We start from the raw sequence: 13,714 nt of genomic DNA on the forward strand, positions 1-13,714 counted from the left end.
GCCTGTATCTCTTTAAGGAAGCAAAATTGTACCAAGATACCTTGATCTAAATCGAATTATTTTCATCCAAGGAAAGCACCCCAGAAAGCCTCTGTAAAATCAGTTACAGTTTGTCAAAAGTAACGTAGCGGGTGAACATTTTAAAAGATGGGAGTGGGAGCAAGAAATTTTCGAAAAATGGCAGCGCACTGTGGACGGAGCTATTTCATTCACTACGTTACCTTGAAGAACTGTACAAATTACCACATTTTCTTTGTCTCTTCACAAAACTGTCTGCTTAAACAAATACCACCTTCTCAAAGTTATTTTAGTAATGTACCAGCTGAAGCCTTGGCCAAAGGGAAACGATTTTTTCGTGTTGCAGGCAATGAACAACCATAACATAAAAGTCACCAACTTCACCAACCTAGACGCCGTGACGTACCCCATCATTAAACTAATCGGAACCATAGACTACGAAGTCAGTGTCTCCTGCCAAAACCAGACCGACAAGAACGTCTACCTGACCCTGAACAACAACTCCAACATACTCATCACCACGAACCTGATCGAAAACAGGTTCAAGTTTCTAGTCGAACTCCAAAGGGGCAAAAATCAAATCAATATCAAATTCTGCTGTGAGACTATCGGGATTACGCTAGAGTATTTTTCTATCAAATCCGAGAATTCTGTGATACCGCTGTATGTGATTTGCGACGGGCACGACGGATACTTCCAGGCCCCCCCGTGGGAGAATAACAATGTCGAAAGTGCCTGCAAGAGAATTACTTTGTGTTCAAAACTGCTCCAATGCGTTACGGCTGAAAAGCTATACGAGCAAAACTTGGGGAGGAAAACGTTTTGCTTGGAATCAGACTGCCAGGTGTTCCACAGCGAATTGAACTACCTGGAGGCCAGGAACATGACTCAAGTGGAACTGTGGGAATATATAGGTAATTTTGTAGTAAAATAATAGATGGTGTCTATTATGTTTTGTGTTAAACAATAGATAGCGTACTAAGGAATAAAGCGCTACTGTGGACTTATCATTGGGCGGGGCTATCATATAAGTCAAAATACTGACATTTGCCCACAAATTTTAACGATTGTAGGACGTCAGGATCTGCAATCGACCCCCTCAGATCTAACAATTCACACATTTATCATTGTTTATTGATAATACAGTGCTTTCGAAAAGTAACGAATAAATTCATTATTTTTTAAATTGAGAAGTTTTCGAAAAAATCCCCTGGCACGTCGATTTTGTTTTTAAAAAAGGCACTTTTTGACATACGACCCATATTTGTGACGTCATCGTTGTTCGAGATATGACGTCATCGACAATTTTTTTAAATAGCAACCCCCAATTTTGACCATGCCATTTGAAAGAGCGTGTCATTCTACATACACAGATCATGAAAAATTATGGTGTTACATAACAAAAATTTCAAGAAAATAATGTTTGAAGATTTTAAAATTTAATTTTCACAATACTGAAAATGATAATGATTATGTAAAAATCGACTAAATTAAATGTTCAAATTGTGCACCGTTGGCTGCCTGACAGTAGCCAAGACGATTAATAAATTCTTTTTGGACATTATCAATAACTTCAGGAGGTATACGATGTATCTCGTGACGAATTCTTGCTTTTAAATCTTCTAAATTAACCGGTCTAGTAACGTATACTTTGCTTTTTAAGTATCCCCACAAGAAATAATCTAGGGGTGTCAAATCAGGCGATCTGGCTGGCCACTCAATCGGCCCCCTTCTCCCTATCCAACGATTCGGGAACAGCTCATCTAAATAAGCACGGACAGGTGTTGCATAATGGGGAGGTGCACCATTTAGTCGATTTTTACATAATCATTATCATTTTCAGTATTGTGAAAATTAAATTTTAAAATCTTCAAACATTATTTTCTTGAAATTTTTGTTATGTAACACCATAATTTTTCATGATCTGTGTATGTAGAATGACACGCTCTTTCAAATGGCATGGTCAAAATTGGGGGTTGCTATTTAAAAAAATTGTCGATGACGTCATATCTCGAACAACGATGACGTCACAAATATGGGTCGTATGTCAAAAAGTGCCTTTTTTAAAAACAAAATCGACGTGCCAGGGGATTTTTTCGAAAAATTCCCAATTTAAAAAATAATGAATTTATTCGTTACTTTTCGAAAGCACTGTATATTTCAGTTATTGCCGGAATAGTTTATGTAATAATTTGCCTCTTTCTAAGGCATGATTCTTTAGATCAGACGATGTCGGTCGCCCTGCTCACTGGTCGCGTATGGCCAGAGGACATGGCGTAATATCAACAATTTGACGGGCCCTCTTGTCCTGTAGATACCGGGTGTCCCATTAAGGTCATCGACCGGCTGTATCTCGAAAACTATTTGTCCTATAGATTTCGGGAAAAAAGTTGATGACTAATATGGCCATTAGAAATTCAATAAAATTATTTTTTGCATCTAATTTTGGACGCTAGAGGGCGCATTTCTAAAATAAAAGTAAAAAACTGCTTTATTTTAAAAAAATCAAATGGAAAGATAGGTACAACTTAATGTTTCTGAGATCTTCTGCTCATTCTTCAAAATTTTTGTCGGAAAAATTTTGCTCCATCTTAAAAAATAAAGGAAGGGGTGTGGAAATTATTTCTTATGACAAAAAGTAAGGTAACTCCGGATTACGTAAATCGATTTCAATGAAGTTGGGCTTGTTAAAAAGTCAATTGACTGCTTAATCATAACCTTACATCAGCAGTCAATGTTAAACGTAATCAAATAAGAACTAATGACAGCAGCACATTGACGTTTGTTTCATATTTTCATGGCTTTCTGATATAATACCTCTAATAATATTGTAATATTCTAATACTCCTAATGTAGTAATAATTTATCAGGTGCTCGGTATTATATGCAGATAAATCTATAAATATATAAATAATACATTTTTCTTTAACTTCTCAAAAAAATATCATTTTATCTAAACTTTTGTTAATAACTTTAGTTTGAGGGAAGATACATTTTTTTCGTTATTTTATGTGTAAAAACACCATAAAATAAAAAAGGTAGCATTACATTTGAATTTTTTTTTGAAAATCGATAAAACTTTTCCATTTGGAAAACAAGGGCAAATGACAGTTCTATTATTTTTTAAATTGAAATTCAATTTGAGGTTATCATTAAGCAATCAATTGCCTTTTCAACAAGCCCAATGAAATTGGTTTACTTAATCCAGAGTTATCTTACTTTTTGTCATACGAAATAATTTCCACCCCCCGTCCTTTATTTTTTAAGACGGGGCAAAATTTTTCCAACAAAAATGTTGAAGAATGAGCAGAAGATCTCGAAAACATTAAGTTATACCAGTTTTTTACTTTTATTTTAGAAATGCGTCCCCTAGTGGCCAAAATTAGAAACTCAAAAATAATTTTACTGCATTTCTAGTGACCATATTAGTCATCAATTTTTTTCCCCCGAAATCTATAGGACAAATAGCTTGGCTTATGCCAACCGATATAAGTACATAATTATATTTTTGGCTATAATCTTCTTTTATTTTGACAGTTCAATAAAAATCTAAACGTTAAATTATTCATATGTCAAATTCGATATTTCAAATCGCCATTTAACGCCAAGATGTGTAGTGCTTGAACCTTTATTAACGTCACTGCCTTTGTACAGCCACTGTCCCAAGTCCCAGTCTAGTCCCTATGTTGATAAAGCACCGCAATCTCTCTCCATTTTAGGGCAAAATTGATACTGACAACTTAAAATATAACACTGAATCTTCAATATATTTTCATAAGGCGTAAAAAATACAATTTTAATACATAATAATTGGATTATACTAAAACGCTTTAAATGTTTTATGTAAATAATTGTAAACAGGTTATTATACAATAATTCAAAATTTTAAACTAAAATAGTACAGACTATTAAATTTTAATAGTTTTTCGGACTTCGGATCAGAAATTTTGTTGACATTTTTTAAGATAAACAAATAGATAACTACAAATGTAAAAATATTATTGCAACTTCTGCAATAATATTTTTTTGCTTATATTTTAATTTAGCATAATTCAATCAAATGCCAAAACATCGTCAAATGGGTCAAATACAAATCACAAATCTAATATGCTCTATTATATCAACGATCCTTTACCATTTAACCCCTATAAAGGGGTTTAAAGGGACACTATAAAGCGCCATCTATCATTTCCCATATTAAAGCACGTTATAGGTAAATAAGAAATGGCATTATACAGGGTGTTTACGAGCATGAAAAATCGTTTTTTTTAAGATAACTCTATATTAGCTATACTAAGTATATGAGGCAGAAAAAGTAAAATAAATTTAAATACTAACCTGAATATATACTGACCTTAAAAAAAACATATTGAGAGCTGTTGGAATCAAGAGGGAATGACACTAATCGTAGGTACTTGATACATGTGGGGTTGTAACTCGTCAATACCACGTATGGGTTATTAAAAAAAATACAATTGCAAATCTTGTAGCACTTGATGCATAGCAAACTGAAAAGTCACTCGCGCAACTTTTTGTCTACATTCACCGTATGTCAGTAGCATAATCACCAATTCGTGGATACTGTAATCATGCGACAGATGCTCTGTAGAAACAAAAAAAATTGCCTACAAAATAATAATATTTAATTGTATTAGGTAATAAAACAACTATCAGTCTAAATGTAATTTGCTTTAAATATTGGACTAAATAATGCAGCAGTGCCACTCGGCTAGACAACACTAGACAAAAATAAGCTAGCGGTAGGTAGTCGAACAATGATTAGGTATAAAATTTTTTTTTCTTCCATTTCCATACAACTTTTACATTTTTAATAATAGCCTTCTCCTGTCAAAACCTATCTTCCATTAAAAATAAATTTCTGAGTTCGTGTATATGTTTTTCATTATATGAAGAAATTTCTATTTCTTTTTGTGACACACTGTGTTTTAGGAAGAGAAATCATGAAGTCTGATATAGCGTGCGAAAATAAAAAATACCTAGCGTTTCTGTCGTGTACAAGGTACTGGGGAGAAAATTACACCGAAGCGATGAAAACTCATGAGGATCTGTTGCAAATCACCCAAGCATATGTGGCGCTAGGAGGAGGGGGTTTGGCGTTGTTCGGAACGGCTTGTCTCTACACTTGGCCCGAGAGTTTCGAAGAGATCATTCTCAGATTTGAAGACACCACGTTAGTCGACCGCGCACTGTTCTTAGATGATAGTTGCTATAGGTAAAATTTCTTTAGATTTTTGTTCTTTATTTAGACTAACCAACACCGGCACAAAGGTATTTTAAGCATTTAATTTTAATTTAACGATTTAATAATTCTCGTTAAATTATTTTTTTACGGAAATACAACAAAACAGTGTCCAAAAACGGACTTTCTTGTACTCCCTTTACAAATAAATCAATTGTTTCAGGGGTACAGTCGGAGCAAGTTTTTCGACGACTTTGGGATCAGTCCTACACGAACTGTACCACACTTTCGACTTGGGTCACACAGAAGAGGGGATTATGAGTCGGGGTTTCGACAATATATACAAAGTATTCACTCGTCCTCACTCCACCGCCCAGAAATCAAATTCTAGTCATGACATGACCAAAACTCTCCAGGATAAGATCGAATTCAAGGAGGAGTTCGAGTCTGAGAGTTTAGTTGAAAGACTGCAGAAGGAAAATAAGAGAAAGGAATTTACCGTTATCAGAAAAATAGACGAGGAAGCTGACGATACGTTTTTGACGAGAAGTTGTGCTGTTTTGTTATGCTATCACAGGTAATGATAATAATGCAGGGCGTCTGGTAGCTTCCTTGGGAGAAAACAAATCAGTTTAATCAAGTTACCTTAGTACAATTTTACTTCCCTGAAAGGAAATAATTTTGTTAGTTTAATTCAGCAGACCACGTTAACACCTATGAATGATTAGTAAGCCCTGGTAAAACCCAACCATCTCTAAGTGCACCGATTAGGGAAACCTAGGAAACGTCACTAATTAGGGTGGTTAAACACCGATTGGTATCAATTTTACATATTGACTCAGGTTAACACTCTATATCCGAGTAAAGAGCTCTTTGAAGAGTACAGCCGATATACAGTCTTCTTCCATGACGTTTCAGTGCATGGCTTACAGCCAGTGGCACATGCAAAGCAGTCCTTGAAAGAATTTCTCTGAAGAATTCTTAAAAATGCAATATTGTACTAAGGTAACCTGACTAAGTCGATTTGTTTTCACCCAAGAAGACTACCCTCGATCCATTCTTTAACAGAGCTGGTATTTCTTAATTATTTTGTTTTTTAAGATGGTTCAACCAAAGTACATCCAGACAGTGTTCATTATTGTCCTTCGATTGCTTCAACAAACTTATAAAGTCAACCTCTGGAATCAGAGTCGTCGAAATACGAAGTAAAAACGTGGAACTCATTATTCATAATTGGACCTTTGAAGGAAGGATCCTGAAATTTTCATTTCAAATACCCCAGGACGTCATAATCAGTTTGAACGAGGATAGCTACATCATGTTTGTTGAAGACACAGTCGGTTGCATTTTGAAAGAGGAATTTAGCATGTAAGGCATTTTCTGCAAAATTTGAGGGGTCAGTAAATTTTTTACGAGGATATTCAAAGTACTCAATAGCTTAGGCTTAGCGAAGATAATGTCCAACCCACCTTTTCACAATTAATAGAATTACCAAATCAATTTTGAAAATAGTAATGATTTAATCAAGAAATTATTTAATATATTTTGAGTGTTCGCGCCCAATTGCAGTGACGTACTTGCGCACATTGGTGGTGAAGATAAATATAAATCACTGGAATTGCTCCAAATTGTACAACTCCTTTTTTTTAAGCAAATCATCTGGTTTTGACGTTGAACTGGTGGACTGGACGTTCGAAAAATAACATAAATTGCATGAGAAATATTTAAAATCAAACTCTTTCATTTATTTTTATACGTTCAGACGAATTTTGCTACCGTAGCAATATAGCAATTAGCAGAAGTGTATTAAAATATAATATAAATATGTATCTGACTGGCTTAGGCTAAATAATAAGCGTGTTCGTTTTTCTAACTTTCTCATTTAAAGGAATACGTCCATTGAAGCGCTCGGCTAAATAAAAAAATGTCTTCCTAAATATATGATATAGATAATAATAGATAATAAAAAAATGTTTTTCTGTGCTAGCATGTCTGGTTAAAACTCATAACTACTTCTAGCAAATGTGATGGTATATTGCTGAATTTATTAAATTAGACATATGAAGAGGATTGAGAGCTTATATTATATACATACATAGTTTAAATTTCATATAGTTGCAAATTTCTATAAAAGAACCAAATTCGATCCATTTTTTCCAGTCTTGTTTCTGTCTCCAATTAAATTGAAATTGCAGCAAAATTGCTTCTTAGATATAGTGTAGGTTTAAATTTGGTTCATCTTTTAAAATAAACTCCTGGAAAAATATTAACGCAACCACTGAAAATTGGTCCCATTTTCAAAATTAATTTTCGCGTGATCGGCTAATCTCTTTTTTGAATTATAAATTTCTTCCGGTTGTCGGAAATATTTTTGCAAAAAAAATTTTTTTCAATACCTCCTATGTTACCACAATAATAGGGAAAAACATCTTTGGAACTGCCGCTGACTCTATTGATAGCTCGTCTAGTTTTACAAACGTGTACACAAATTGTTGTACATGAATATGTGCAGTTTACTCACAGTTTTCATCACCGTGTCCAATAATTTATTATTACTTTATTGATGGCCATTTCAGTATATTCATTCGCACTTATTGACACGCACACAAACATAGCAGGCAAAATGTCTCTTCACAAAAAGGAAACACAGTTAAAGGTATGAAACACTTGCTCATTAATAATTTTGTTTGAAATTTCCCAAAGCGAGTAAAACTATAATTATTCAAAAAAAGATCGGCAAAATTAAATTAACCTTTCATGAGAAAAACAACTTTTAGTGGTGTTATGTTTGCCCTGGAGTTATAAACCCTAGTAGATTGGATTTGTGTTGGAAAACTCTTGCTTTCTACCATCTCACTTTACAGTTTCATCAAACTGTTTTCGCAGAGGAAAATAGTTATAGCATTACAGGGTATTTCAAATTACTGTCTACCTACTTTTGAATTTCCTCGTATTTTTCTTTATATAATGAAAAGCCAAATAATTCTCATAGCTTAGAACACCATAATCGAAACACAAGAATACGTAAGCTAAAATAATCAAAACATAGATTTAGAGAATAATGAGAATCGATAAGAATTTTGCTATTGTTCGTGTGTATATGTAGCAAATAATAGATGATAACTATTTATTTTAATTAATTTACTTATATTTATTGTGAGCATAGAAATAAATACTGCTAAAGTATATTTAATTTTTCATTTATTTTTACTTTTAGATAAAAAAATACCGCTTATTACGGTCCTGTCCATTTATCAGTTCATATATCCAGTACTTCCTACATGCGTTTGTTTGTTTTTATCTACTCAGTCTTGACATCTTAAATCTTACATCTTTATTAATGAAAGGAAAATTTATAACTACAAACTTATTTCAATTCATTCTATATCTATTCTCAATGTCAGCTAGGCTGATATCGGTTCTGAGTTTCATAATCCTGAAATAAGTGGCCTGTTTGGATGCGGTATATTTTAAAGCACAATATCCAGAAATTAGCTGAACACACAACATGCAGAACATCACTGTTTGTGCGACCACCTCTAAGACGTAAAATCCAAAATAGGGATTTAATAATAAGAAACCCTGTAGCGGAAATTGTAGAAGCAGAGATAACATCCAAAATCCTGCTAGTTCCGGTATCTAAAACAGAAACAAGATTATCAGGGATATTAGATAAATACATGAAAATTTGGACAATTTATGTCCAGTGAGACAGAAAATATCTTAACCTTCAATTGAATAACCATTGAAATTACTCCCTAATCAACGTTATTTTTAATAAGAGTTTTGACGTTATTTACGAGTTTTCACTGCAATAACTCCTTTTGAAGCTTCAATATCAACTTCACAGCTTGGAGTTAAAATCGCACGTTCTTGTAGTTAACTAAATATGTATGTAGGTCAGTCTAAAGTACACTGAGAAAAATTGTATAGAAATGTTTTTTATACACGAACAATAATAGATTGAACATACATGATACCTTGTGTAGAATTACACGTTTGAATATATATTTGCTTTTTGCGTTGTACTTTTCTATTTTAAAAGACATTGTTCCTAATTATTTAAGTGTTTTTAACATATTTGATGTAAATATACTAATCAAAGTGTGAATGTACATGATTTGATTTGGTTCAGCCAATCAAATTAACCAAGTGATCACCCAGTCTGGTGTTACCGCGCGTAGGTATAGAACTGTGCTAGTTGTTCAGTAAGCTTGTTTATATTCATTTGTGGAGTAATAATAGATATAGGGCAATGTCTTAAGTACCTAAAGTACAGGGTCTCTAACGGGTCTGTACAACGTTGAAAAAATAAATAACATTTTATTCTATCTTCTAAAGGGTGTCGCAAGCGACCAGTTGGACGCATTTAAACTGCCAAAACTTTTTTGTGCCACGGTGTATTTCATTTTGGTCTGGAAAAATCTTTTTCCCCAACTTTTCTGCTAAAGAAGGTATACCTTACCTCTAAAGCCAACCATTTTTAACAAAAAGCATTTAAATTTGTAAATGCATAAAAAATTTGTATAAAAGTTATTTTCAACTCCATTGAAAAACATAGGTGTCGTAAATATGCATATACCGATAATGCAAATTTACATTTTGCATGAATTACTTAAACAGGGTAAAATAACATTGCATGATGTAATTTTACATTACCCACTGTGGCATCAAAATAACCAATGATCTATACTGCGTGGTCGAAATTATAGAGATTGACTCATCACTAGCTCTTGGACTAGTAAGGAGGATGAAGCGTGCGGAGATCGAAAATCCATAGGCGTAGGTATCTGTCTAGAAAGCAACAAGATATAGAAAATATGTAAAAAAGATAATAAAACATAACATCTATTATAATTTTTATGAGCAACAGACGGTTTGCTACAACCGACACTTTGATCCATTTTAATTTATTACTACGTCCAGGTTGTATTTTTTAATTTTTTTTTATTATGGACACATAATTTGACCCCTCGCGTACGCTTATGTTATGGCGTTTCTATAACGACGCCTAAATCAACGTCCGTTTACACCAACTAAAAAAGCATTTATCTATTCCCTATTAAGTGCAATAGACAGATATAGAAGATATATCGATGTTCAGTGTAACTAGACGATTATAGATCATATCGAAGTGCATAGAGAGCGGCACATCATTTAATACAATACAAATAATATAAAGTAATTTTATATTTTATACGCTTTATGGTAATAGTGTTTTTATATTGTCTGAGTTACTCTCTATAATTTCGAAGTAGTGTGTAATTTTAAGTAAAATTTTTAGCAGTGTATTCCTTCCCTTGGCTTTATTTTAACTAGAATAATTTTGTTTTCAAAAATGTTTCCTCATTTCATAACGTTTAATTGTAATTGTAACATTTAAGTAACTTATGGACCTAACATTATTTTATAAGTTATATATTTTTAAGTTAAGTTGTTTAACGTCATAACCAAAACAACGTTACTTTTACTAGTTTTCCGCGATCATGTATTTTGTACTTACCCTGTCTCTTAAATTGCCTTCATAACCCAAAAAAAGTCTGAGTATCTCCACGAGGAATATTGTAGTTACAATAGTCACTATTATGAACTTGTTCAATTCGCTGTATAAGTAGAACTAAAATAATACTCAATGAAAAAAGGAAAGTACATATTTTTGTAAAAGAAAATCTACTAAATACTACGACCATATATTCTGAAACATCCTGTATACTTACATTTTCAGTGAGAAATATTATTATCACCAGTATCCAAACGGGGGCAAAAACTACGTTAAAATACAGCGACATCTGCAGAGGAAGATTGGATAATACTTCGTTTCCTGAAATAAGTCATTTATATCAATCTGTCTAAAACTGGAAAAGCTTTCGCACCAGTCAATTTGTTGTCAATTTTGTGCGAAAGGCCTGGAAAAACATGATCAGATACGGAAGTCACCGTTTCTCTCCAGTCCATGGCTATAAAAAATCTGGAAAAATGATTCTTTTAATAATCTGTTGTAATATTTCAGTTGGAAAATATATTGCCACGTTTAGTCAATATTTATTTACGCATTATTACAAAACGGGAGCTGAATTGTTTGTGTTTCGTTTCCTAGCAACCAAAACATTAGGGTGAAAACAAAGATTAGATATGTTCTTCTAGCATTGCAATATTTCTTTTATTGTTGCTGTGATAAGTTTATTAATATGTTAAAGGTAAATATTAAATTTTAACCCGACTAGGCAAGCAAAATTATTTTAAACTCGTATCTCAATAAATCCTTTATACAGGATGTTAAATCAGTGTTAGTTAGATACTTTTGTAGTTGGTCTTTAAATGTACGTGATTTAGCATATCTAACAATACATATCGAAATAATCTACATTAACTTCAGATAAACCCACATATAAGTCTGCGAGAAACATGATAAAATTTATACGATCTATCTGCTGATAAATTATATAGAGAGATAAGAATAATAATACATAGAATTAATGAATCTGCAAATATAGTGAAAAAGACTATTTACGTTGAGAGAAGAAACATTGAATCGTGGTAATACTGATTTAAATACCAACATGGACATAAATAGCATTTGGACTTTGGCAGGGTGAGTACGTAGGTAATTATTTTATAAATGAAATGTCATGGAGTGTTATCTATCAATTGTTTTCACGAAATTACTCAAATTATTATTGTCTAATTTCTATATCTTATACGGAATAATATCATTTTTTAAGGATTTTTTTGGCAATAAAGAAATAATGAATAATAAATAAGTGCTTTACTTTACTAATTGTACCTTCACTTCTAAATTTGTAATTAACATTTGAAAGCTTAAGCAATTTAAAAATAAAAATATTTCAATATTCAAGGGCTATAAATTATTTGAAAACTTCGAGTCAAAATGAACACGTATTGGAAAAGATAAAGGAGACCATATACTCCTGGAATTATAGATCAGAATACGATTTAGAATCTATCAGAGATGATTTAAATGGCATTGTAGAACATGTGATGACACAACATTTCAAAGACAAAGTTGATAGAGAATTAAAACTGTCTATAAGTTGGTAAGTAAGATCTTTCGTCTTTTTCTGTAAAAATTCGTTTCGTTAATCTGTATAATGTTCATAAGGTATAGAAAGACACAAATAAATTTGCGTTTCTGGGGCGCATAAGCGCATAAAGAGGGCATTCGGCTAGAAGGAATAAGACGTAAGCGGCGGTGATTTGGAATAGCATTTATGGACGGGTCTATCTCAGACGCAAACTTATTTGTGTCGGTCTGTATTAGCATTTGCAATTTTCTATTAATTTTAAACATTCTAGTGTTGTTTACAACGAAATTTATGAAAATTTGATACCACTTATTCGGGGCCAGTTTTCGAAAGAAGATCTGTACCTGTACGAAAAATGTACTTATTTAAGCAAGAAAAACGTTTCGCCTGGTCAGTTTGGATGCAGTGTGTACAATTGTTTAAAATTCATCTCTGCTGTAAGTCTGAATTGTAGTCACTTAAGTGACTATACTTGTGTAAGGCGTCGCTCTGTTGTGTTGTACCCTATTTTTTATGTTTAGCAATAATTACTTCAATAATATAAATAAAAAATTTATTTTAATATGCAATGATTTTCATTTTGCTCAGGTTGTAGAGTTATCTGTGTTGGATACATACAAGAGTCCATTGGAAAAAATAAACTGTCTCTGTTCTACCTACGACATGATATATGCAGAACTAAAACTGGCACTTGTTACTATTATATCAAAGTACTCAGGTAAAAAAGAAAATTATCAACTTTTCAGGCTCTCAAATATTTTTCTGTTTTGCAGAAAAGGAATGCGAAATCCCTATAATAAATAATGAGGAAGTAATCCCAATATTAATGATGGTTGTAATAAAATCTAAATTGTTATACCTTTGGAGCAATCTCTTTTATATAAAATTTTTTGCTGGTGATATTATAGAAGAAAACAATGGAATAAGGTAACAATTGCCTCTTTCGAATATAATAATTATTGATTTATAACTTTTATATGTTTGTTTTCAGGTCGATACTGAACATCTATGAAACAGTAATTCTGAAAATAATGACTATTGAAGAAAGCTGTCTAAACGTTGGCTGTGATAAAATTCCTACGAATCTAGATGTTGCTGAAACAATGGCTATACTTTCTTCTGAAGAAAATCTTGAAACACAAGATCATGCTACTCTTATTGGAGAAGGGAAAAAGAGGCTAGTTTCTTTGATAACAAAGGCAACGGCTGAAAAGAATTTTGTTCCTTTAGATGTAGCAAAAATTTTTAGTTAAATGAACAATTTTATACCTACAATTTGGTTTCATTATTATTTATCCTATATAAGTAGGTACCTACCTACATTAATATAATTTTACAAGGGAAATGTATAAAATAAATTCTGTAAAAATATAGATGTTTTTTTTTAATATAAAAAATATTTGGATAGAAATTCACTATTATAAAAACAATACGCTTATGAATTTGATGTTAT

The 13,714-nt window shown here is 32.4% G+C and overlaps 3 protein-coding genes across 3 annotated transcripts; 2 read left to right on the forward strand and 1 right to left on the reverse strand.

Moving 5' to 3' along the window:
* The first annotated feature begins 213 nt into the window (after positions 1-213).
* On the forward strand, positions 214-8,379 carry LOC108905836 (putative zinc metalloproteinase YIL108W). Its single transcript, XM_018708867.2, has 4 exons — positions 214-932; positions 4,969-5,251; positions 5,442-5,795; positions 6,320-8,379. The coding sequence occupies exons 1-4, from the start codon at positions 314-316 to the stop codon at positions 6,588-6,590; spliced, it is 1,527 nt and encodes a 508-aa protein (XP_018564383.1). The 5' UTR covers positions 214-313; the 3' UTR covers positions 6,591-8,379.
* Positions 8,380-8,476: 97 nt separating this feature from the next.
* LOC108905844 (transmembrane protein 17-like) lies at positions 8,477-11,228 on the reverse strand. The gene is made up of 4 exons (XM_018708876.1): positions 11,092-11,228; positions 10,936-11,039; positions 10,722-10,835; positions 8,477-8,857 (listed from the first exon to the last, which is right to left on the reverse strand). Exons 1-4 carry the CDS (start codon positions 11,171-11,173, stop codon positions 8,591-8,593), a joined length of 567 nt encoding a protein of 188 aa, XP_018564392.1. The 5' UTR covers positions 11,174-11,228; the 3' UTR covers positions 8,477-8,590.
* A 358-nt stretch (positions 11,229-11,586) lies between these two features.
* Positions 11,587-13,575, forward strand: LOC108905838. Its single transcript, XM_018708869.2, has 6 exons — positions 11,587-11,810; positions 12,076-12,273; positions 12,533-12,698; positions 12,850-12,979; positions 13,035-13,188; positions 13,253-13,575. Exons 1-6 carry the CDS (start codon positions 11,779-11,781, stop codon positions 13,512-13,514), a joined length of 942 nt encoding a protein of 313 aa, XP_018564385.1. The 5' UTR covers positions 11,587-11,778; the 3' UTR covers positions 13,515-13,575.
* The last annotated feature ends 139 nt before the right edge of the window (positions 13,576-13,714 follow it).

Source organism: Anoplophora glabripennis, unplaced genomic scaffold (genome assembly GCF_000390285.2).
Source record: "Anoplophora glabripennis isolate ALB-LARVAE unplaced genomic scaffold, Agla_2.0 scaffold95, whole genome shotgun sequence".
NCBI classification, from domain to species: Eukaryota; Metazoa; Arthropoda; class Insecta; order Coleoptera; family Cerambycidae; genus Anoplophora; species Anoplophora glabripennis.

Coding starts and splice junctions, on each gene's coding strand:
- LOC108905836 (XM_018708867.2), top strand. CDS start 314: ATGTACCAGCTGAAGCCTTGGCCAAAGGGAAACGATTTTTTCGTGTTG. Junction 5,252..5,441: donor TTAGATGATAGTTGCTATAG/GTAAAATTTCTT, acceptor CAATTGTTTCAG/GGGTACAGTCGGAGCAAGTT. Junction 5,796..6,319: donor GTTTTGTTATGCTATCACAG/GTAATGATAATA, acceptor TTGTTTTTTAAG/ATGGTTCAACCAAAGTACAT.
- LOC108905844 (XM_018708876.1), bottom strand. CDS start 11,173: ATGGACTGGAGAGAAACGGTGACTTCCGTATCTGATCATGTTTTTCCA. Junction 11,040..11,091: donor AATTGACAACAAATTGACTG/GTGCGAAAGCTT, acceptor GACTTATTTCAG/GAAACGAAGTATTATCCAAT. Junction 8,858..10,721: donor AAGGCAATTTAAGAGACAGG/GTAAGTACAAAA, acceptor TTTCTGTTTTAG/ATACCGGAACTAGCAGGATT.
- LOC108905838 (XM_018708869.2), top strand. CDS start 11,779: ATGGACATAAATAGCATTTGGACTTTGGCAGG. Junction 12,699..12,849: donor GTTTAAAATTCATCTCTGCT/GTAAGTCTGAAT, acceptor CATTTTGCTCAG/GTTGTAGAGTTATCTGTGTT. Junction 13,189..13,252: donor GAAGAAAACAATGGAATAAG/GTAACAATTGCC, acceptor GTTTGTTTTCAG/GTCGATACTGAACATCTATG.